The 26467-nt window shown below is 36.9% G+C and overlaps 1 protein-coding gene across 10 annotated transcripts in view; it reads left to right on the forward strand.

Annotated features, from left to right (window-relative positions):
• The window catches only part of LRBA (LPS responsive beige-like anchor protein), a 430053-nt gene that overhangs the window by 133274 nt on the left and 270312 nt on the right, over positions 1-26467 (forward strand). For all 10 annotated transcript variants that reach the window (XM_089525694.1, XM_089525696.1, XM_089525700.1 and 7 more), the window contains 2 exons: positions 13048-13112; positions 21058-21166. In XM_089525694.1, coding sequence (XP_089381820.1) covers positions 13048-13112; positions 21058-21166 — 174 coding nt within the window. The remainder of the gene's footprint in view (positions 1-13047; positions 13113-21057; positions 21167-26467) is intronic.

The following is a 26467-nucleotide window of genomic DNA, read 5'->3' on the forward strand; positions in this document are numbered from 1 at the left end:
CCAAAAATCTGAACTCAAGAATGCACGTTCCAAATGTAGTTTTATAACAGCAAAAGGGAAATAAGTTTTCATACAAAAACATACATTCACACACACACATACAAGAATTAACAATATAAAGGTGGTAGCTGATAGCGATTTAGAGGGTGTGTGATACAATGCAGCCTTGCCTGCCATTTGGGAACCATTTTGTTTTACCATATTCTGTTCTGTTTTGTTCTAACAGTAGCCTCTTATCCTAGATACTATCAAATGTAGTGGCACTCTCATGACCTCTAGAGCCCTTCATAGCTTTTGGTGATCTGTTGTAATCTATAAAGTATATATTGATTTTCCCCCTGGGAATTCCTGTGTACACTCCATTCCTGAGATGGCTGGAGGCACAATCCACTACTAATGGTCCTCTGGCCATTATCCATCATATGTTTGCAGTGTGGTCCCTAGTGCCTCTCCTTTTCTGAACCCTGCTTGCACATGTTGGTGTTAAATTACCCTGACAGATATCCTCTGTCAAATCCATTGCTCAGTTGCATCAATAAGAATTTTGTTCTACTGACGTAATACAAATATTTTGAATTTTTAAATGAGTCAAATATATTTTTCACAAAAAGAGCTTTGTGTTCCTACTTTGATTACAGGTAAGGCAGTAGGAAGTGAACACAGACATAACATTTAAGACAGGTATACTTCCCTCAAAGTATTCTTGATGTATGAAATTCAAATCTATATTTCCTTCCATGATTAAATTCTAAATAAGACCAATTTTGCAAATTTGAGACTATCGTCCCTATGTCCAAGAAATATGTCTGAAAGACACATGTCCAAAGGAAAGAACAATCCTTAACAAGTATTGCTACACCCATTAACAAAGTTACCTGATATTTTTTGGTAGCTGGGCCTAAGGAGCTGTCTGGAAGACTAATTCCTTACTAATGTTAGGAGGACTAATGGAGAGATGGGACATGTCAATTTGAAAGTGAAAGCCTGAGAGAGAAAGAATAATGGTGGTGTTAGATCTGACCTAAGTCATTATGATTCCTGATTGCATTGGAAGCCTCTACATGTAGTGGAAGTTGTCCTGATCAGAGTCCTCACTTTCCTTATGAGTTGAACAAGGAAACAGCACATGGAGAAGGGGAGGACTTCTCTTTTCACAAGCTGAACATGCTTCTCAGTGGAAGGGACAGGCTTTTGGTCTCACACATATTTTCTTGTACTGTCTTTTCCAGTTTCATTTATCTGTACTACTCTTTAAATGAACTCAGAGTGAGAGTTAGTGTAGCTGGCAATAGTAGGAAGTTTGTTTTGCTCATGAATATATTATGTTCTGTATTTTTTCCATTTGTATTTTTTCTATGAATAAATAAGCCCACTTTCTTTTTCATTTCCCCATTAAAATGACAGAGCCCAAATAATGGGAAATACTGGTTTAGTAGTCTCTTACTCCTTTTGTTGTGTTTCACGTGCCTGCATATATGTTTATTCATCACCTAATTAATCGAAAAAGTAAACTTAGGGCCTAAACAGAGGGTCCCAAAGGGGCTGTGTCATGCTGCCCCTTTGAGCGCCGGATCGGGGCTGCAGCAACCGTATGTCATGGTCCCAATCCGGTGGTTTGCCTGCTCCAAAAGAAGTGGCCTTTTGGAGCCTGCAAAAAGCTCCATGTGTAAACACTGCACTGCAGAAAGTCGTGATGCTGCCCACCGTCTGGTCAGGCAGGCAGCATGACAGCGGCATAGGGATAGAGTCAGGGCAGCGGCATGTGGTTGCCACCCCCCCCCCCCCACTCCACCCCAATCCTGGCTCTTTATGCCGGTCTATATAGCCTCTTACTAAAGTACAAATTCACTCTGTGTGAGGCACAATTTTATTGGTGGCAAAAATCACGGAGGACCAGCCAGTTAACTTAAGTTGGCTTATTCATCAGACTTGGACATCAATTTTGCCATTCTAGAGCTTGATTTTCATGAGGAAGGTATTGTTTATTTGAGTTAAGCAGAATAAAGGTGTTCTAGAGCAGTCCTAGGTATGCCCCCAAATAGCTGAGGCATATCCTGTCTGATCTTGGAGGCTAAGCAGGTTCAGCCCTGGTTACTATTTGGATGGGAGACTGGCAATAAATACCAGGTGCTGTATGTGATATTTCAGATAAATAAACTGGCAAAATTACCTTTCTTAAGAAAACCCTCTGAAATTCATGGGGTTGTCATAGATGGGCACATAGAGGTTTGTAGAATGCAAAAAGACTTTAGGTAGGTGGCAGGATTTTGGCAGATGATTCTGTCAAAGGCCTGGCTGATCTCTGGAATACGGATGGTGAGGGTGGAGGACACAATTGCCGCTAAGTATCTCCTATGAAGTGGATCTAAGTAAGCTCCCTGGTGGTGATGAAATTAGTGGTATGGAGACTAAAGCAATGATGTTGGAAGACTTGGAGCAAGTCTGACTAAACATGGGCTAGAGCTCATTGGAGGACCTATGCCATGATGATGGTGGCAGCGAAGGAACTATACTTCTCTGCCACAGTTGCATCTGCACAGTGTTATTCAGTGGAGCTGTCTTGAGTGGTCAATGGCCTCTTACACTCTGGCCTACAAAAAATAAAAAAATAAAAATAAAGACCACACAACAGCTTGCTGTGAAGAGTTTGCAAAACACGTTGTAGATAAAATTACTTGGATCTGCTCTGACTTGGATGCTATAGTTGAGGCAGGTCCAGTGGATGTAATGTTGGCACCTGCCTATCCTGTATTATTGGATAAGTTTCAGTTTGTGCAGGCTGAGGATGTAGACAGCACCCTTGGAGAAGTGAGAGCCACCATTTGTATACTGGATCCTTGCCCTTCCTGGTTCCTGAAAACAGCTAGAAGGAGACTGTCCAAGGGGAGTGGTGAATGCCTCATGGCTGCAAGGGAGCTTTCCATCCTGTCTAGGAGGATGTGGTAAGGCTGTTACTGAAAAAGACCACACTGGATCCCACCATTCTGAATGACTACTGGTCAGTTTCAATTATCCTTTTTGGGCAACGTATTGGATTGTGTGGTGGCCTCCAAGTTCCAATGGCTTCTGGATGAAATGCTCTTCAGGGCTGCTTATGGGATGGAGACAGCTTTGGTTGCCTCGGTGGATGAACTACGCAGGGAACTGGAAGGGGGGAGTGTGTCCCTGTTAATAATAATAATAAATAATAATAATAATTTAATTTATTTCTATACCGCTATTCCAGGGATCACAGCTGTTGTTTTGGCTGGCCCTCTCAGCAGCTTTCAATACCATCGATCATGGTATCCTTCTGGACTGCCTCACTGGAATGAGACATGGAGGCACTGTTATGCAGTGGTTCTGTATTTTTTTTTTTTTTTGGAAGGGCAAACTTAGAACCTAGTGCTGGGGGACTCCTGTTCGACACCTTGGTGGTTGGCTTGTGGAGTCCCCCAGGGCCTTGTTTTGTCTCCCATGTTATGTAACATCTGCATGAGACCACTGGTAGAGCTATTCTAGAGTTTTGAGGTGCAGTGTCACCAGTATGCAGATGACACCCAACAGTGAATCCAAGGAAGCTGTCTTGGTACTGAACCATTGTATGTTGACAGTAGTGGACTGGATGAGAGTAAACAAATTGAAACTTAATCCAGACAAGACAGAGGTGCTGCTGGTCAGCTAAAAGGCAGGTCAGGGCATAGGGATTTTGCCTGTGCTGGTTGGAGTACACTCCCTCTAAAATTTCAGGCTTATAGCTTGGGTGTTCTCTTGGACTCAGTTCTCAACCTGGATGCCCAGGTTTCAGCAGTTGCCAGGAGTGCATTTGCACAGTTAAAATAGTGTGTGTTGCTGTACATGTTTCTTGAGATGTGAGATCTGGCTATAATGATACATGTCTTGATTACATCCTGTTTGGACTAATGCTAATGCACCCTACATGGGGATGCCTTTGGAAAGGTTCAAAAAGTGGCAGTCAGACTGCTGACCAGAGCCAGTTATAGGGAGTATACAACTCCCTTGCTGAAACAACTTCACTGACCATTGGTTTGTTTCCATGCACAATTCAAAGTGCTGGTCATGACCTATAAAGCCCTATATGGCTCCATTTGAAAGACCATGTGAACCTGCCAGAGCTTTAAGATGATCAGGGGAAGGTTTTCTATTGGTCCTACTACCATCACAGGCTCACTTGTTGAGAATATGAGAGAGTACCTTCTTAGTGGCTGCTCCCCACCCTCTGGAATTCCCTTCCATGAGAGGCTATGCTGGCCCTCTCCCTGCTTTCCTTTCACTGGCAAGCAGACGGTTTTATTTAAGCATGCTTTTAATGGTTAGGAGGGAAATGCATGTTTTATTTCTTTTTAACTTTTTATGTGTTTTTCCCCCCAATGCTCTTATAGTATTTTAATATAGTGATTTAAAATTGCTTTTAAAACTTGCTTGTAAAAATGTTTTAAATGTGTTGTTCTGGAAGCTGCCTTGTGTCCCATCCTGGGAGAAAAGTGCATATAAATAAAGTAAACAAATAAGCAAACAGGTATGCAATGGCTCTCATCCCCATACCAGTTCCATAACAATAAGTAAATCTGTTGTGTGCATGTTTGGTTCTGATTTAGATTTTAGTGACTATACTTGGATTAATAAAAATTTCATAACTTCGCTTAGAGGGCAAAGCCAATTCAGCAGTTTTAAATCAAAGTATCCCACTGCAGATGTTAAGATCTAAAAGGTCATAATTTAGCTACAAAAGTAAGAGGTTCCCCCTCCCCACAAATCTTAAGGCATCCTGTTGCTGCACCCGCACACTAGGACTTAAAAAAACCCAACCATTTAAGGTGAATTTTGTGCTAAGAGAGCACACCCTGTGGTTTGGCAGTCTAGTCAGAAGGATGATACCATGCTGGTTTTCTAACTGAATCTTTGAACAATATTCTCATGGGTGGTAAATGTAAAACAAAGTAATATCAACTGGCACTTAATTCTGTGAACTCCCTGCTGATTGGGCTAGGCAGTGAAATAGAGCTCTTCCTGACAGGAAGTCAGCCTATAAGTGTGGAGACCCCTGAAAATAAAGTATGCTTTAATTTGAGAACCTGCTGTTTTACAGCTTTTCTGTTTAATTTGAAAAGTTAGCAGAGAGGACTAGACTAAGGGAGAGGGTGTAAGCTGAGTTTTGGCTGCAGAAACGTAGAAAGTCTTAATGCATAACACACCTTGTACACCTTTTGCTATAATTATAAATACTGCAGCAGTGATTTCAAGTTATTTTGAGCAAATATCTAGTTTTGTACTAGGCAGATGTGATTCTGAATCTGACACTGTCATATTTAAAATCAGTTTTTAGACAGGCTTTCCACATGGATAGGTAGATTTAATAGGCACTTACAAAACACATTGGCCTATGCACTCTTCATTGTTAATCTGCTAGTTGTGTCATAACACTCCATTGCTAGTCTGGGTCACATTTATGTTGGCGTATTTATACTGGTGAGTATAAGTGAGACAGAGTGTGTTGTGTGTGCCTTTTAAACCTAACACTGGTAGTGGAGACTACTAACGTGCATGTGAATTACATGTAGCAGGTCTTAAAAGTGAGAATATTTATAATGGTATAATCATAATGGTTCACAGCTGTTCATCTCATATTGAGATGGGTGTAGACACAAGGGCACACTATTCACAGCTGTTCATCTCATATTGAGATGGGTGTAGACACAAGGGCACACTATTTGAAACTATCTTCATTCAACTAAAGAGCTGAATCTGGTGGGGTACTGTATAAAAGTCATTCTTCAGGCATGAATGATTTCAGTCAGCCAACACTTACTGTGGGATACAGATTTCTAATTCATAATCATTTTTTAAAATATAGGATGCTGTTGGTATGGGTATGCCATGCTGGACTGTAACTTCTGCACCATGAAAACATTGGGAAAGGCACAAAACTGTGGAAACGTATTCTGGCTAGCTATATTAGCTATGCAGTAAAATGCAGCAAAATCTAAAGTACAGAATTGTGGCCTCTGAAAGTGGTCACCTCTAAGTATTTGATCACTGTAGTAACTTCTTTTGCCTAACCCAGTTTCTCTGTATACAGTGCGTCCGTGCCATACACGGGTGCACTATACATGGTTTCCTGCTTACGCGGAAGCCACGCACACCATTGTCGCATGCACGTGCCCCATTGTTTCCTATGGAGCGCGAGCATACATGGATTTTCCCTTACACAGGGGGGTCCGGAACGGATCCCTCACGTAAGGAGAAGGCCTATTGTACATATTTGGGATGTTATTGACATGACAGAGATATAACTGAAATTGTCTGGAGCTCAGACAAAGCTAGAATATGTACAGTGACAACTCATAGAGGACACTGTACTAGAGGTATGTGTTACCGGACCAGACAAGATACTCGGTTTCATGTGTTCCACCACGAATGGCATTATTTATTTATTTATTTATTTATTTATTTATTTATTTATTATATTTATTTATATCCCTCTCTTTTCCCAGGACTGGGACTCATTATTTTAAGCAGGTTGCTTCATTTTGTTGCAGGTTCTAGCTATGGTTTATATAAATTATGATTACACATGTAATTGCTTCAGGTCTGTCACATATATTCTATCACTTAGACCTTCCAAAACGCTTATCACACATTTATTTGTTTAAGCCATTTGTACCTGTGCTTTGTCCCAAAACAATTTACAAAGAGAGCAACTGTCTCTGTTCTCAGGATTATTATTTGTATCCCACTTTCATCCCACTCTGGGACTCAAGGCAGTTTACAAAAAGATACAAATGCTGATTTCCAAGTCAAAGTTTAGGACAAGATACACAAAGGAATAAGGTTTGGAAAGGAAGCAGGGAATTACCCAACAAGTGTAATTTTTTATAATGATCTTCTAGGATGAACCAATTAAAGCAATCTGCTGGAATTGCTGTTGTAGGTGACAAGTAAAGGCCAAAGGTCGTTTGTTTGTCTACCCAGCAGACCTAGTAACATAGCCTTGTTTTTCTTCTCCTCGTCAGTTCTGCCCTCTGTTGAAATTGTTGCATAGATGACAGTTGAAGAAGACCACAAGGACTGATCTCTTACTAAAGGCAATAAAATAGTCTGGTTTCTTTTTCCTCCATCTGTTCTACAGATTGAGAATTGTTTCCCTTGACCATTAAGTAAAACCTATTATACATTTGTGATAGCCTTGTTTTCTGGCTCCGTACAAATAACAGTGATCAATATTAGTATGTAGAGAGATCTTGTAGCAACTTTGAGACTAACTGAAAGAAGTTAGTCTCAAAGGTGCTACAAGATCTCTCTATATACTGATTCTACAGACTAACACAGCTATATATTAAAAGTCTTTCAAATGGGCCAGTGTTTCACAATTCTAACCCTATATTCATTAATTTGGGTTTAATCACTCTGATGTGTTCACCGGTGTGACACGGACCTGATGACAATTTCTCTGTCCCCATGGTCTGATGATTTAGTTATCTGATGTATTCTCATTCTTACCCAAAGATAAAATACACAAGTTTATGGTGCCCGCCAAAGGTATTCAGACTGCTGTATAGAACCAACAGCTGTTCCAAAAATTGTGAGGTGAATTGAATGTTATGCCCACTACATTTGTATAATTTATAAATATGCAGGGTACTATATGGCTTTTCAGAAATCTCCTTTTACAGGAATGATTAATGTTAATATTTAAAACGTGTCCATTTTTCAGTACATGACACTATGGCACAATGAAACTTATGGTTTATTGCCTTTAAAAGATAAACTGTTACCTCATGTTTTCATTGTCTTTGAACTTTGTTGTGAAGTAAACTCCCCCTTAAGTATTGAAATTAAATTCTCATTATAAGGTAATTTCAGGTATTTACTACACAACAGTATAACACCAGTTTATGGGAAGCCTGCTCAGAGTGGAATACACTGAATGGTTAAACAGCAGGGGAGTCTTCTGCTTTTAGTTAAAAACTGCTGTTTCTGTATGGCATATTTACAACTTATTTAATTCTTAATGTAGTGTGCTGTGGGACTGAGCATGCCAAAAAAAAAAAAAAAATCCAACAGAAAGAGCTCTGCTTTCTATGTCTAGGGCTATTACTTGTTGTACAATAATAAAGGCACTATTTTATTGGGTTAGTTGTAATTAACTTCAGCACTATGCATTCATATAAATCATTCTCAATCTGTTTTGTTTGCATTTTACTTTTTCTGAGATAGCATAGCTGTTTTCAAATTATTTTAGAAGACATAAAGTTATAATCACTTTTCTAAGTGAAGTTTTAAAAACGAATGAGTTCAATCATTGTTTCATGTGCATCATCTCATCAATGAAACATTTAAGAATATCAGTAACTGATGAGTTTATTATATTAAAGATCTGAGTTTGTATGTTCAACAAATATTTATCTGTTGTCAGAATTAACAGCTTCCCCTATAGGTCATTTTACCTAATACTATTATTATTCCTCCACCCAACACAAGGGTTATTTGAATAGACAGAGAATTTCCATGGTGTTTCCTTTTTCCACTGTTCCCCCAAATCCTCACCTTCCCTTCCCCCAATATACTGATCACAGTGGGGAATCCCACACAGAATGCTCTATAGGTACATTAAGCACATGGAGGGGACAAACTGGATTATATCTTAATGTGTATATAAATGTATCTGTATGTATAATTTCTGGGCCTGTTTCATGTGGAACAGAAATAAGCCTAAATGCTCTTTTTTTGTGTTGGTAGAACTGTTAACACACTAATTTTAGTATAAGGCAAACAGAAATGTCATTTCCTTTATACATTTTATCAATAGCATTGTAGCAAAATTACATTATTCATTTGAATATAATAAAATGAAAACAATCTTACACTTCTATCTGGATACATTCTGTAGTTTTAAAGCCTTATAAAATAATTAGCTCTTATATACTTTTAATGGCTGCCTTGGAAGTTTTAGCCTGGAGCAGTCTCTAATGAACAGATCCTTTTTTTCCATTTGGGCTTTGACATTCCCTGAAGACTTGACTTCAGACCTCAGAGGGCAGCAACTGCCATTTGTCTTGAGGACTGAAGTTGCCAAGCAGTCAGACTGTGTACTAATAGAACACATTTGTACAATTCAATACACAGAAGCTTGATAGAGGCTTAATGATGATCATATGTTGAGAATTTGTAGTTGGGTAAACTATGGGCAATTTTTATCACCTCTTTTTTTCTTTTCTTTTCTTTTTTGAAATTAAATCCTTTGTGTTGATTAGGAAAAGAATTTGGCCATGGTAAGCCATGCTGTTTCTTCAGTGTAGCACAGCTAAATTGTTATACTTATTCACTGTTTGCTTTAAAAGCGATTTCCCTAAAAATATAAACAGTCTTAGTAGGCCTATGTGCCCCTAATCTTTGTGCAAAGTTATTAAGTGTAATTGAAAAGTACAGAACTTTATATATATTGTCTTCTGTATATAGCTGCACTCCAACACATCATCTAAAAGTGAAACTTTTCTTTTATGCAGCAGTTTAGTAGCTTTCCTGCTTCTTTCATAATATTTTCAGAATACATGTGCACAGTTTTTGGCTTAGTCAAAACAAATGAATGGACTGTTTGGTGCTGAGACTATGTTGAAGTGCTGGGCTATTGTCTGAATTCAGATGGAGGGTATTTTTCATTCTGAACTTATAAGGGAAGTCTAGGCCTTTCCTCCAACTCCACTAGATTTGTTTTGTTGGGTCTGCAAAGTTTTTAGTATGTCCAGTTTAAGGATATTGATTCTTGTTGAATTATGCAATATCTATCTTAAAAATAATGATTTATTTTGAGTTATTTCTAACTTGAACCTGCAATATATATACAGTTGGCCCTCCATTTGCACGGGGGATCTGTTCCAGACCCCCCCCCCCACTCCACGAAAATGGAGGGTCGTGCTTATTCAAGCCTCATAAATTTGAATAGGGCGCACCTCTGGCTGCACACACCATTAGAATTAATGGAGGCCGCCCCTCTGTGCATAATCGAGGTTGTGGATCTGAGATCCGTGAGTAAGGAGGGGCGACTGTATTGTCTCAGGATAAAATCTTGTAAATAAAGTAATATCAGAGGTTTGGAGGCTGGGACGTGGCATAATGAGTACTTGTTTGGAAAAGAGATTGAGGAATACATGTTAAATGTTTGAAGATATCTGAAAGGTGATCACATATATTATGATCTGTCAGAGAGCAGAATTAGACAAACTCTGGTTGAACATTTAGAGATGTTAATGCTGAAGTACTAAAACACATTGCCTTAGAAGGTGGTTGGGTGGGTTTCTCATTCGGTAGAGTATTTAAGTGATGGCCATCTATTGACACTGCAAAATTTTTACATTGAGTAGGCAGTTGAGCTACTTGACCTCCAAGGTCCCTTCCTGCTCTAAACATATTATAATTCTCTGTCAAGTTCAGGCCTCATATCTCTCTCTAGAAGGATCAAATAATTGGTGTGTACATTATTTACTTTAGTCATGAAGTATGGACTTTCTGGACAGACAAGATGTGGCTTTCTACCTTTGTTTCTTAATTGTCTGCCTTCTCTCAACACCAGATTCCAAGAACTGATTTAAAAGAATATGAGATGGAGTATCTATTCTTCAGGATCCATTCCCTAATCTGCCCAGCCAAGATTTTTTTTTTTTTTTTAGCACTTTGGTCTCTCTTATCTGACATTCCCTTATGTTCAGTCTCCCATATCTGGCATTCCAAAATCTGAAATATTCCAAAGACCAAAACTTTTTTCATGGCAGGTTGAGATAGTGACACACTTGCTTTCTGATGGTTTCAATGCACACATATTTTATTTCATACACAAAATTATTTTTTTAAATGTATAAAATTACCTTCAGGCTATGTGTACAGTGCGCCTGCTCCACGTGGGTTTGAGCATCTGTGGATGGCAAGCCCCATTGACTTAGTGGCTGCACATGCACATGGTCATGGAAGAGCAGCCATGTGTGTGCAAGTGCTGCCATTGAAAACCGCAGGACATGAGGTCCAGTGGTTTTTGCCATTCACCGGGGGGGGGGGGGGAGGAGGAGTCCAGAATGAATTCCCTGTGGATAAGAAGGGCTCACTGTAAAAGGTTTATTTGAAACATAAATGAATTTTGTGTTAAGATTTGGGTCCTGTCTCGAAGCTATCTCAATATGTATGAGAAATCTGAAATCCAAACACTTCTGGCCTCAAGCATTTCAGATAAGAGAGACCCAACCGGAACTTTAGGAGCTGTTCACAATTATTTTGTCACTACTAATGTGTTATAGATTTGGTATAGATTTCACAATGTATAATGACTGTGTACATTAGGACAGTTTCTAAACAGTAAACATTTTATAGACACAGGAAACTGTAGTCAGTTATCAGACGTATGAAATTATTGACTTGGTCAATCTCCTCTTGCAGTCCTTCCTATGGCAAGTGATGTAATGCATTCTGCAGTTATTCAGCTACATTAGTGGTTGACTTTGAGGCTTTTAATATGTTTTTCATCAGCACCTAAGGGAGAAGAATAACTACATAACAACACAGTCAGCTCTGTGAGTGTAATAGCAGTAGTGGGTATATGCGCTGTGTTGAAATATTGAATTAAACATGAAAGACAGTGACTGTTACATTTTCCCTCCCTCCCTGACTATTAAAACTTGCTTAGGGGAATACTCACTTGTGCCTTATAAAATTTGTTTAGACTAATGCCTTCTTTGATATTTGTCTATGATACACAGAATTATGTTGAAGGAGTAATGATAAATGCCTTTTCTTTTTAGTTTTGGCAATTTATGTCTTAAGTAATTAAGTTTTGAAGCAATCTAGTAAGTGTAATTCAAGGTGAAAGCCATTGTTTGTCGACACAAACATGTGTCTCTCAGTGTCTCAGTGGTGTCAATGAGAGAAAATTATTGGGTTTTCTGTTTATCCCTCCCCTCCCCTGAAATGTGGCCAGTATTTCATGAAAGATTGCTAAAATTATAGAAGAGGCATATTGAGATAAAAAAGCAATGTCTTAGCAAGATTGACAGTTGCTTTAACACTCAGTGTTGTGATAATACATTATACTCCCAAAATGTATAGCAACATAAACATGTAATTATGGCTTTATATGGCTTTATAGCTTTGTGATTTAGTGCTGAACTAACAACAAACAAACAAACAAACAAACATATCTTACTATTTAGCTGCTGAACTTTGCATCGAGTTATAGCTATTCAAATAAAAATTGTTGACAAATAAAGGACATTCCTATAGAAATACCTTGAGTCATCTTCCCAAGCATCTTTTTCTTGACTACGATCCTCATTCATTTTATGACATTACCATAGTAGCAGTAGGGGCACTTGGAAGGTGGGGGAAATTACCGCTGCCCCCTACAGAAATCCAAGAATATTGGGACTCTGGTAATAAGATAATGTTGGTAATACTCAGGAGCTGAAGATATTGGCCTTTGCTTTGTAAAAGCAAATTGCACCAGTCACTTCAAACCCTTTTAGCAGCCATAAATAGGAATATGGGTCAGTACCTCCTGGTGTCTGTTCTAGTGCTTGCTCAACAGTCCAGCTTCACCAGCTGAAAAAATGTTAGATATAAAAAGTTGCAATACACAATTAAAGAAAAGAAGGAATTTCTTGGAATGAGTAACCAAGGTAGAGGGAAAAGTAACAATTTGTTCTGAAATGTAATTCATTCTGAGGGCTTTTATATGAAGCTGTGGTTGCAGAATCTTAAGTTTTAGACTTAGTCATTCTTTTGATGGTTTCTGTTATTTGTATGGAGTCCTGTGGTGATGATCATCAGCTGATCACATATATTGCAAATTTTGGATACAGTTAGCACACCCAGTTTCCTTTTATTAATTCAGTGTGCATGAACCTTGAATCAAAAGCTCTGATGTCTTACAATATTCTGTTGGATATTCCAAAATCTGGCACCAATTTAATTTAATTTATTTTGTTATTACTTTAACTTGAGTACATTTTAAATGCATTTTTATAACCTAATTTTCCTATATTTTTTGTCATTTTTGCATTGTAGGAATGGCAGAACTCAATACAGAAGAACGCAGGCCTAGCTTTCATTGAGCTTGTCAATGAAGGAAGGTAACTTCCTCCTATTTAATTGTATCATGGCTGAAAAATGGTTATGATTTAAAATGAGTAAACGCAAGTTTCTTTGCTTTATTGTTGACTTCTAAACAATTTCATTTGCAAGGCATTTATTTTGGATTTGTGAGCAAATTTTGTTATTCTTATTCAACTATTCAACATATTATTTTGCTTAGGAAATCTTGCAGATCTGATTCTATTCCTAAAGTGCCCAGATGCAGTGTTTACTCTTGTTTGTATCCATTATTACATAGATCCACAACACTCTGCAGAAATAATCCCATTTGGGATCACTTTAACTGCCCTGGCTCATTGCTAGTAATTGTCATATTGTAATAACATATTACTGTTTTGATACTGTAGTTGCCATTTTAAGTGTTAAAAGGAAAGTTGCATATACACTAGATTTTTATACATAGCTATAAGAATACTTTTCAAAATTTCGATTACAGATTATTTTAGATTAAGCCTAAATTTGCAATAGTTTTTGTAATAGTTTTTTTATTGTCAGTTATAATTAACATTGTGCACACTGGACATTGCAGTATAACTGCATAAGGGCTTGGTTTTTTATTGTATTTATACAATTTACTCCTTCATTTTACAGAAATACAGAAGGAATTTGAATGTATGTATACATTGTGGACTTAGTATAGTGACTTGCTGATAGGCAGACAAAATGAAACTGACAAAAGGTGCTGGCAGAACTGTGAATATGACATTAAACAGAATTATGATCTTTTTCAATTAATAGGGGATACCCCCTCCCCCAAAAGGTAAATGGAACAATGCTTGTTAAGCTGAAAAAAGAACTCTCATCAGTAACAAAAAAAATTCCCCATCTAAAATGTGTCATTTTCAAACATAGGCAAGTATTTCTAAATACTGAGTGCAGAGTTCTGATGCTTCATCTTTCATATTGTCTAGGATTCTAACAATCGTCTACCAGTGACAAAGACTGTCTTCTTTGAAGTTCTCCTTACCTGTGAAAGCCCTATAATAATAAAAGGACAGGTCAAAAAGGATTCTGAATGTGATCTCTTGCCAAGAACATCTCATAAACATTCTCACACTATCGACCAAAATAAATTGTTAATTGGAACTGGAGTGAATCCATTAAATAAATGAGACTTACTTTAATAAATATAAGCACAGCAATTCACCAATTAATTCAATGTATCTACTTTGAGCTAGCTAGTAATGTAGAGTAAATCTGTATGGTTTTAGGCCTGTATGTTCGAACAAAAGTTAAAATATTTCTCAGTTATGTTCCTTTAAAGACTATATTTTAATTTAAAGATATTTTAAGACATGCAGTATAGTTAGAGAACAGATTTAAGGGGAACTACTAACCCCCCCCCCCGCTTAATTTCCAATGTTTGAGATTAAGTACTCAGCACAAATTTCTGTGGGTGAACTATGGTTCAGATGAATCCTTGGAGATAATGAAATTGAAGACACAGCCAGTTACATTTTATCTGGCATTTTCTGTACAGACATGAGCTTTAGAGACATTAACCCCCCTTGGCTTTACAAATGTTTCCTAAGAGGTAAAGTAAAAACCTTCATTAAAAAACAAAACAAAACCAGTGATCAGCTCATTGCATTGTGAGATAACAGGATATATGGAAATAGCAACTAATATTAGAGAGGACACAGGAATAGTGTAACTGACCATACCTCTCTTTCATGCTGTTAAAACAAATTAGATGCAATACTTAGCTTTTAAGTTAAAGTTGGTTGAGATTTATTGCTAATATTTTACCACTTCTGGTGAATCAAATGCAATCGATCATTATTTTATTATTTATCCAGGATATTTTATGCCACCTTTCTAGGCAAGACGCTACTGGCAATATTTACAAATTTAAATGTGTGAGAGATAACTAATAAATTTGTGTTTTAATGATGTATAACATAAATTTAATTTTTTCATCCATAACACAATTTGTATTTCCCGAATTTAAGCATTAAACAAAAAATTTAATTTAATATTAGTGTTGCATGTTGCACATTTTAAAATATTTCTGTATTTGGCATATTTATAAATTGTTCCTCTATCCACCGGTTAGTTGAGACAATACAAAATTCAGAATAAAGCAACTATAAAATAATATGAAAACTTGTGGGAATCCTAAGGCAAACCTACAGAGTTTGCTGCAATAATTGTTCAGAAGGAGTTTGCCATTGCCTTCCTCTGAGGTTGAGAGCGTGTGATATGCCCAAGATCATCCTGTGAGTTTCCATGGTCAAATAGAGATTGAGTCCTAGTCCAGCACTCAAATCATTACAGCATGCTGGCTCTCAATAAAATTATTAGATTAAAATTAAAAGTATTAAGAACTATTACTGTGGTCCTTCTGTGGATTGGTACATCTGTGGATGGCCCTGCACTGTTCTCCCCAATGGCAACACATGCATATGGCCATTGCGAAGAACAAGACATGAGGTCCCCCGTTATTTGCTATCTGCTGGGGGGGGGAGGTCTGGAACCCCCACGGATACAAAGAGCTTACTGTATATCATTATACCTAAGAACCATTTAGTGGCATAAAATGCATTATTAAAATGAACATAATTTGTGTTTCTCCAGGTTCCTGTGACCTGTATCAAACTAGGGAATAGAGGAGACTGGTGCAGGGGGGAAACTTGTTTTTGGACTACAGCTTCCAGAATACTAAGCCAGCATTATCAATCAATCAATCAATCAATCAATCAATCAATCTTTATTTCGGTCATTGACCAGTATAAAAGCCAGCATTATCACTAGTATAGATGCTGCTAGTAACTAGATTCTGTTGATTCTGCTTTTACAGATTTGTCTTTTCACAAATAAGAAATTCAGAGTAGAAAAGAAAGACAGTGGAGTACCAGTCAATGGCACCCCACTTCTCCAATTGCTTAGGTCTTATCTTTGTTGTGGGATACTATTATTTGATGTAACTCATGATAACCATCCCAGTCTCCTCTTTCTAAGACCTGTTTTGTTAGTTTTCATTGTATTATATGCTGCTTCAGTGCAAAAATGATATACATCTAGTTGTCCATTGAGAATTTTTGGGCTGTTTTTTATGGCCAGGGTATACGATGGGCATTTAAATTGCAACTTTTCCTTCAAGTTATGTTTTTCAGCCACTTTGCCCATTTTCCCCAACATGTTTTGAGGAAAGGGGGGGGGCCTTGGGGAACCTGTGGAACAAATACAGCACATAGGCCACATTCCCCCCTATACTGGCTGATATATACTGAATTTCTGAACAACAATGAATATGTCTTTTAAAGCTATAGTCCGTGAAAGCTAATCTTGTATTAAACTGTTTAATCTTTAATGTGCTGATGGACTATTTGCTGTTATTGTTTTTCTTATAGAGTCTGAGGTAGTTGCTTAATTTACACAATACTATTAATTTATGTTTTTGTAAAGGAAAGATAAACTGAACAATCTGTTTCAATTATTCTATTGGAAAAATATATATTGATGATTTTGTGGAATGTCAGTATGCCAGTATATGTTGAAGGTCATGGTTGTGCAACCATCCCTATCATTTTCTGTTCAGAAATCATGTATGCTTATTGATAGATTGCAAACTGATGCTTACAATGTGTGAAGTGTGCGCAGATTTAACGAATTTCATTTAAAACATTTACTATTCAACATTTTTATAGTGTGAAGGTTTGACTTACATATATTAATTAAGAAACAGGAGTTCATTCTGTTCCAGTTGAGAATAAAGTGTTCAGAGCTCAATTTTGGAAGGAGAAATCTATTCCAGATTACTTAAATTATTTAATTCTACATGGATCACTCTCTTTATAAAAATCTAAGAGCGGCTATCTGTACTGAAACAATAACAAATCAAAACTAATATCAAAACAATAATGCGTTATTACAATATGACAGTTACTACATGGAATAAAAACCATTGAGAATCAGCAAAGAGAACTAAATGTACATTCAGTCTTATTAATTGAGTAGCCATATATGCCCAGGTAAAAATGCCTGTAAAGTTCATGTTAGGTATCACTTGTTCGTTTCTCTTGAGTTGATTCCAACTCATAGTGACCCTGTGGATGAAATATCTCCAAGGCTTCATATCCTTCACTTCTCTGCTTAGGCCCTGCAAACTTTGGCCCTTGACTTCCTTGACTGAGTCCATCCCCCTGGCTTGCAGTCTTCTTCTCTTTCTGCTATTCTATATCTTTCCTAGCATTATTGTCTTTAATAATGAGTTAAGCCTTGAACCAGAGAGAGTTTGACCTGTTCAAAGATCCATTTGGTTTGTCTTTTTGGCTGTTCATGGTAACCTTAGCACTCTTCTTCACACCACATGTCAAATGAGTTGATTTTCTTCTTATCTGCTTGTTTCACTGTCCAGTTCTTACATCCATACATGATGAGGAGAAAAACAATGGCTTGGACTATTTTAACTTCAGCGTTCAGTTGTATAACTTTGCACTTTAAAATCTTGTCTAGTTCTTTCATAACTGCCCTACCCATTACTAGTCTTATTCTGATTTACAGTCTCCACTCTGATCAATGTTTGATCCAAGGTCCTTTAACTATCTTTATTTCCTTATTGTCTAATTTGAATTTATGTAGAACCACTGTGGCCATTATTTTTGTTTTCTTAATGTTCAGCAGTAAGCCTTCTTTTGCCGTTTCATCTTTGAACTGCCCATGCATGAAATAATTTTTTATTCTACCTTTATTATATATTTAAATAGAACATCCTCATTATATTCCTTCCTGTGACTTTCATTTCTTCACTTCTTCCCCCTTTAAGATCTTTACTTGAGTGATGCTCCAAGGTCCACTCAGCCTTCCATCCTTTCCTAGGCCAGTAAAATGAGTACCCAGCTTGATGGGGGCAATTGGCTTACAGATTGTAAACTGCTTAAACAGTGCTAGTTTGCTGATAAGAGGTATAAAAATGTACTTGCTGTTGCTATTGCTATCCAATGGCTCTTGTTGACTCTTGTGCATATATTTGCATGTTAAAATCATGTGTGGTACTGGTACCTCTTCTCAGTTCACAAAAACTATTTTTTTCTTTTGCTTAGGTCCGACATAACCTCATCTCCAACTAAGCCTTAAGGATGCAATGCAAAGCTTTTGTACACTTCCTATCCTTGCTTCTGTTTTGTTGTTTCTCTCCACTCCTATGGAGAGTCAGATAAGGGCCTGACTTTATTTTGTTTTGAAAAATGCCATGTAGATTAGTGATGGTTGAGTAGCATTAGTTTAATATGACCAAACCTTAATATAGATACCTTTTTGAGATCTAGAAGAAAGTCAAAAAGCCTACAGCTTGACAGTGTGCAATGTATAGTAGTAATTGTTTAAAGGAAAGGGAAGATTTAATATCCACATTGCTTTTTCTGTAACACACCAAGCTCGAAATAGCCTTTTAAGAAAAAAGCTAAGCATCTATTCTGTGCTACAGATTAAAGAGAGAGTTCAGTTTGTTAAACTACTGTTCAGTATCGTGACCCATAATAATTATTATCCAAAAGGTTATACAGTCAACCCTCTGTTTTCGTGGGGGATCCATTCTGGACCTCCCCCCTGAAAACAGAGACTCGCACTTATTCAAGCCCCATAGGCTTGAATGGGGCGCGCCCCATTGACAATAATGAACTAATTTCCTTGATGATCGCCCTTCCGTGAGTAATTAAAAACACAGATCCAAAGTCCACGAGAAAGGAAGGGCAACTGTGTTTTGTTTCCAAATGTTATAAATGGATTTTTTTAGCAGTTGTTGTATGCCTTCAAGTCATTTTCAACTTAGGGTGATCCTAATCATGGAATTTTCTTGGCAATATTTCTTCAGAGGGAGGTTGTCTTTATCTTCCTCTGAGGCTGAGAGAGTGCGACTTGCCCAAGGTCACCTAGTTGGTTTTCGTGGCTGAGTAGGAATTAGAATCATGGCCTCCAGAGTCATAGTCCAACCCTCAATCCACTATAGTGGTTCTTGTATTAGCATTAGCATTTGTTTATTTTTTGTTTATATTCCATCTCTCTCATCTGAACTAAACACTGATTGGAATTTTCTTTGTCTGCAATATTCTAAAAGACAACTTATTTTAAGCAGCTTTTAAAAATTGTGAAAGGCAAAACAAAGGTACTATCTTTTACACTTCATCTTCTGAAAATTTAGAATCGTCATACATGTTTAAAAACATTTTTAAAATGCAAAGCTACTGACTTGGTCACTGTTAACTAAATGTTTTTCTGTTTTGATTGTAATCTACAACTCACAAGTTCATGTTAGTACCCCTGGTTCATTAAAGATACTACCTTAAGAACATACTAGATAAAACTGAAATACATAACTGAAAGGAGCAGCAACAGTGTTAAAGCTGTGGTGCAAAAATAAAATTATATCTTATGTTCTTCTGAAAGAATTGAAAGGAGAATTCTGCTGGTGTTTTGAAGACCACATGGTGATTTTGTATTTTGTGTCAAGTGTTCACCTTCATAAAAAAGTATATTTTTTTAAGTTTGGCTTTTATTGCTTTGAGTTCTGTTTGATCATTTCTGCAGGCATTTAAATATCTTTGTGCAAATTGGGAACATGTGTGTTTGTAAACTTAATAGAAAATTTCAGAGTTGTTTGCAGATGACTAAGGCTCTTGTTTATAACTAATGTAAGTCTTGCTCACTCTGTTGAGACCTATGTCAGTAAAGTGCTTTATGGCTCAGACTGAAACTGATTTCTTGAGGGCATGTTAGGGGAAAAAAGCCTAAAAGGAGCATATTTGTGCATTGGAAAATGGTTAATTTGTTGGAAAGTTTACAGAGAAAACAAGAGGCAAACAGTTCAACCGATGTTACCTACTGAAATCTGAAATATTCAGTGCTAGTTGTCAATAAATTATATCCAGGCAAGCAAATGTTAGTATTATTTACAATTAATATACTTTCTTAAGAAGGAAAGATGATAATTGAATACAGAATCAAATTTATTTCTTGGATAAATTTCATTAATTGTGCTTTCATATATTAAACAAAGCTTGCATACCTAATAGTGTTTTAGAAGATACTGTCCAGGCAACACAGCTTGGAAACATTCACGGTGCTATTTACATATTAATGTTAAATCATCAAGGAAATTAGTTCATTAATTTTAAGTCATTAAGAGAGAACTATAATGCTAATTTGCTATATCAATCTTTAATAAGGTAATTCATCATTACATTAATACATTAACACTCTTTGAAGTTATTAAAAATTTGTAAAGTGGCAAAGCCTCCCTGATTATTGCGCAGAGTAATTGCTTGTGATACTTTAAAAATGTTGGCCTCTTACAATTAAAATAAAAAAATTTAAAATTAGGTTTGAAAATGCTATGAATTTATATTAATTCTGAATATCTTCGAATTCTGGTTGCTATAGGTGTTTTGCAAGTTCTGAGTCAGTAGCTTGTACTAGCTAAAGTCTAAATCAGGCCTGGCACAAAGAACATGTATTTCTTTCTGAAAATAAACCTCTTAACTTGCATTGTGGGTGCCGTCTGGACTGCAGAAATCATTCAGTTTGACATCACTTTAACTGCTGTGGCTCAATGCTATGGAGTCGGTTGTTGTAGTACCAGAACTCTCTGACAGAGAAGGCTAAATGTCTCACAAAACTACATTTCCCAGAATTCCATAGCATTGACCCATGGCAGTTAGAGGTATCAGACTGCATTATTTTTGCAGTGTAGATGCAGCTATAGTCACCATTCACCTCAATGGAGGCAGCCACTCTGCATCTGTAACTCAATACATGTAAACCAAGTCCATAGCTTGGAATTAGCAAGGAACACTTATTATCTGAACTTCCTTCCTGGATTATACTGCTGGACCTAGTTCATTTGAACGGTTAGTCTGAAAATGCTCTACAGTATTTATTTTTGCATTCACTAACCACTGACTTGCTCCTGATTTTTATTTACAGGTTGCTGAGCCAAACAATGAAGGATCATCTAGTGAGAGTAGCAAATGAAGCAGAATTCATCTTGAGTAGACAAAGAGCTGAAGATATTCACAGGCATGCTGAATTTGAGGTAAAATGCAATTCTTGCAATATACACTGCAATCTGATCAATATCTATTAGAGTTTTAATTGGAAGCACAGGCAGAACTCTGCTAGGTTAAAAATGCAAGTACCTTGGGTATACACAAAATTTAATTTTTAAAAAATATTACTTATCTTGCCTTGCAAGTAGCATAGGATTGCCTGTAATGCCTACTATACTGTATTTTTTTCCTTTCTTTTTTACTGTCTCCCACCCCAGACTTGATATTTTCTTTAGGGAATGTTTTTTCAGGTACTGTAAGAATATTGACAGCTTCTTCTCAATGGCTGTCTCTAGACTCTGGACATCCCTTTCTATGAGGGCTAAAATGGACACACACACCCCTGCTGTCCTGTCAGCAGGCAAAGATTTTTTAAAAATCTGCCAAGCTTTTGAAAACTGTAACTTGGAAAAAAGAAAGTGGTTTAAATAAGATTCTGTACTATTTTTAAATGCACTTGCTAATATATTTTCAGCTGTGTACTTCAAATTGTTTCAATGCCATTCTCATTTTAATGTTGGATTCTGTTTTAATGTTGACCTTTTGTATGTTTTTACTGTATTATGTTTGTCTTAATTTGTAAGCCATCCTTAGCACCAGTTTTGGAGGAAAGGCAGTTGCTGCTGCTGCTGGCATTGCTTCTACTTTCTTGTCGTTGTTGTTAACCTCCTTCAATTTGATCCCAACTCATGGCGAACCTGTGGATGAGACAGCAGCTCTGAGACTGCCTATCCTCCACTGCTCTGGGTAGGGCCTGTAAATTCATACCTGTGATTTCCTTAAGAGAGTCCATCCATCTAGCTTGTGGTCTTTCTCTCTACATCCCTCCAACTTTCCTAACATTATTGTCTTTTCCAGTGAATCATGTTTTTTCATGATGTGGCCAAAGTACGACAGCCTCAACATAATCATATTAGCCTCTGGCAAGATTTCAGGCTCAATCTGTTCTAGGACCCATTTGTTTGTCTTTTTGACTGTGGACAGTATCCTCAGTAGTCTTCTCCAGCACCTCATCTCAAATGAGTTGATTTTCTTCTTATCTACATGTTTCACTGTACAGCTCTTACATCCAAACATGGTAATGGGTAATACAGTGGCTTGTACAATTGTAACTTTCGTGCTCAGTTGTATATCTTTACTCTTTAGGGTCTTGTCTAGTTCTTTTATAGCTGCCCTCCCCATTCCTTCTCTTCTTCTGACTTTTGGCTGCTGTCTTCAATATGATCAGTGTTTGATCCAAGGTACAGGAATCCTTTAATTATCTTGATTTCCTTATTGTTTGGGTTGAATTTGTGTAGATCCTCCATGGTCATTATTTTTGTTTTCTTTATATTCAGCAGTAAGCCTGCCTTTGCACTTTTTCCTTAATCTTCCTTAGTAGTTGTTCCAAGTCTGTGATGTTTTCTACTAGTATTATGGTGTCATCTGCATATCTCAGACTGTTGCTATTCCTTCCTCCTGTCTTCAGTCCTCCTTCTGTGTTCAGGCCTGCTCTTTGTATGATATTTTCTGCATGCAAGTTGAACAGATATGTTGTAAGGCTGCAGTCTTGCCTGACCTCTTTGCCAATTGGGAACCATTCTGTTTCTCCATATTCTGTTCTGACAGTAGCTTTTTGTCCTAAGTACAAGTTTCTCATCAGGACTATCAGATGTGATGGCACTCCCATGTATTTAACAGCACATGATAGCTTTTTGTGATCTATGCAATCAAAGGCTTTGCTATAATTTATAAAACATATGTTAATTTCCTTTTGTATTTTTTGGGGGGGAGGGGAGTCTCCAGTAGCCATTGTCTGTTTGCCACATAGTCCTAGTGCTTTTTCTTTTCCTAAACCCCACGTGCACCTCTGGGATTTTTCTCTCCATGTATGGTTGGAGTCTATATTGCAGAATTTTAAGGATTATTTTGCTTGCATGTAATATAAATCTATGCTCCTATAGTTGCTGCAGTGTTTAGCAACCCCTTTTTTGTGGATGGGAATGGGGATAAATATTGTTTCCAATCTATTACCTACCATTTTGTTTTCCATATTTCTTGACATATGCTGATTAACACTAGAGCCGATATTGTCTCTCTGGATGTAGTAGTTCAGTTGGAATATCATCTGTTCCTGGTGATTTATGTCCCCCTGATTTCTCTTACTGCAGCTTCTACCTCATTTTATACTCATACTACTAGTAGTAATTGCACAGCATCATATTGACATTTATTTTGAATCTGCCACTTTCAGAACATCATGTGAAATTCATCCATTACTGTACCATTTCAAGTTGTATGGGATGTCCTCGCATATTTTGACAGTCATAGTGGTTGCTGAGGCGGCAGTCTTGTACCCACTTACCTGATTGTAAATTTCATTGAAGCCAACGTTACATATTTCTGAGTAGACCTGAATGGGATTGTACCATAAATTAATCCAGTGTAATATTCAATACGAGAGCCAGTGTGGTGTACACTTGACTTGACTTGACTCGACTCAGAGACCAGGGCTCCAATACATGCTTGACCATGGAAACCCAACAGGTGTCCTTTGGCAAGTCACTCTCTGCCTCAGAGGAAGTCAGTAGCAAACACCCTCTGAACAAATTGTGCCAAGAAAACCCTTTGACAGTCATTATAAATCAAATGACACACAATAACAACAACAACAACACCTGGTATAATATAGACCAACAACATGTGGTATATAATATAGATAAAATTTTCAGTTGAGTTTTGTACATAGTTAACTTGTGGTTAAATATAGTGCTATTTTTATAGTACTATTTACTATCAAAAGCTGTGGATCAACAGGGATGACATACGCCTTGGTGACTCTGTTTCCGCTATTTAATATGCCAAACTACTGTTAAGATAACTTCTAGTATTCTGCTTCTATAAAGTGACTCACATGTTTGCAGTAATAACATTCTGAACTGCCTTCTGACATAAAATGTTCTATTTCTTTGGCTGAATATGGATAATATTTCAGAACTCAAAGTTTAGTCTGGTAATAATTGTTTTACTTAAATCTCATACAGAGAGTTGTTGGTATGGAACTCCAAATTATTTCCTTCTTCATGCACCCTAGGATTGCATTATCCTTTCTGACATAGTGTTGCAAATGGATATGCTGAACTATAACCTTATCAGTATGATTCCTTAATCCTCTCATACTTCAAGCTTTCAAGAATAATGTCTCTGACTGTCCTTGTGGTAGTGGCTTATGTTCTTTCTTGCTTTTTTTAAAGAGGAATTTTAACTATTTGATAAAACAGCAATAACAACATATTGTTGGAATCAAATTCACCAAGCTTTGTAAATCAAATTGACCTTTGTGCAAATTTAGTCCAACACTTTTTCAAAAATTTATAATGATCCAGATAGTAGCATTAAATCAAAAGGAATTTTTTTTGGCTTATAACAGCTTGTCTGTGCATTTTCAAGTGACTATAGTGGGATTTGAATTGGTGAAGACACTGAAGGACAGAACTAGAGTGTATCACTGAGACAGAGTTGCTACAATATTAATCAATAAGAGGGTCAGAGCAGCTAAAATGTCCATTTACATATATAAATATGATTACGGTACATTGGCTTTAGAGCTAGCTGCCTTTGACAATTAAACAATTATATTTTAGATCCTCTAGCTGGTACATCTTTTATAACTCATGCTCACAATATTCTAGGGGAAATTAGAACAACGAGAAATTTGTTCACATGATGGTATGAATGTTGAAGAAATAAATCTTTGCATATGAACTACAGTGATGTAATTACTGCTACACAAAAATATAAGTATATGCATTAATTAATATTTTGTGCATTAATTGTCTGATCTGTGCAAACAAAACATCCATTTATGTATTACAAAAATAAATTGTAAAAAGGTTTCTTCTGCTGAAGCATAAAACTTGCCTGGTTCAGAAAATTCAAGGTATAATGCCCAATTGAAGTAAAACATAATATAGTAACATATATAATAATATTAATTTATTATAGTAAAATTTCATTTAATTATATTGATCTCTTTTTTGAACGTGTGTATGAAACTTTTACATGACAGCCTACCCAAGAAAATGGAAATATAACAGAATAAACAGTTTTATATTGATCCTACTTACGTGTTTTTAAAACCACACGTTTTGGTTTTAAAACACATAAGAAGTTGAAAGCATATTTTACTCGAACAGTGGAAATGTTTTAAAGATCATCTGTATTGGCCTTGGGATTCATGCTGTGCATTGTTTAATAAACTGTCTGCACTTCATCTAGAGCTAGTTACCCGCTCCTGCGAACAGAGATGTTGTCAGATATCTACAGTGTCATTTTGTGCTTGTGAAATAGCATGCAGGTTTCATTTGTTACATCAAAAAATCAAGGGTTTCTAGACAGTCCTGTGGAGATGAAATATACATCTTTTTTAGTTCATTGTCTGATAATCATTGGAGTGCGACAAGGGTGACAATTTATACTCTGGTTTTATGCAGACACACCATGAGTGACATGGCCTCATTGATTAGGTGGATAGCTAGCTCCTCTTTTCCTGCTAGTAATAGTATTTTTCCCATTAACTATACACTTTTTGTACAATAACAGTTAAACAATATTTTTAAGAAATTCTGTTTCAAAGTATTTCTGTCTGTACATTTCTTATGTCTTTGAACCATCCAAAGCAGGTGTTGGTTGACATTTCCTGATTTGATGTTGCCTTGGCTCTGATATGTCTCAGTATGATGGCTCAAGGGGCTTAATTCACATCATCTTGAACTTACACAGAAACTAGGTTACAGGAAAGACAGCACTTCTGTTTATCAAAATTGGAGGAGGCAGCCATAGCTTCTCTGTGGACCATGCCTTAGTTCTCTTGAATTCACAAGATTTCCATGTAATCCTAAACATGGCTTAGTTTTGGGAAGTGCAGAATTGTACTGTTTGAATTAAAACTATTTGTATATACATAATAAGATATCTTGAAGATAGAACTCAAGTCTGAACATGAAATACATTTATGTTTCATATGCACTTTATGAACATAGGCTGAAGGTAATTTTATTTGCAATATTTTTAATAATTTTATGCATAAAATAGAGTTTGTCTTTTGCTGTAGCTTGCATCAAAAGAGATTCTACCTCAACATTAGGAAGAACTTCCTGACAGTAAGGGCTGTCCGACAGTGGAACACATTCCTCGGAGTGTAGTGGAATGTCTCTCCTTGGAGGTCTTTAAACAAAGGCTAAATGGCCATCTGTCAGGGATGCTTTGATTTAGATTTCCTGCATGTCTGGGGGTTGGACTGGATGGCC

The sequence above is a fragment of the Sceloporus occidentalis genome, unplaced genomic scaffold (assembly GCF_023333645.1).
Source record: "Sceloporus occidentalis isolate IW3139 unplaced genomic scaffold, rSceOcc1.0.p SCAF_5, whole genome shotgun sequence".
NCBI lineage: Eukaryota > Metazoa > Chordata > Lepidosauria > Squamata > Phrynosomatidae > Sceloporus > Sceloporus occidentalis.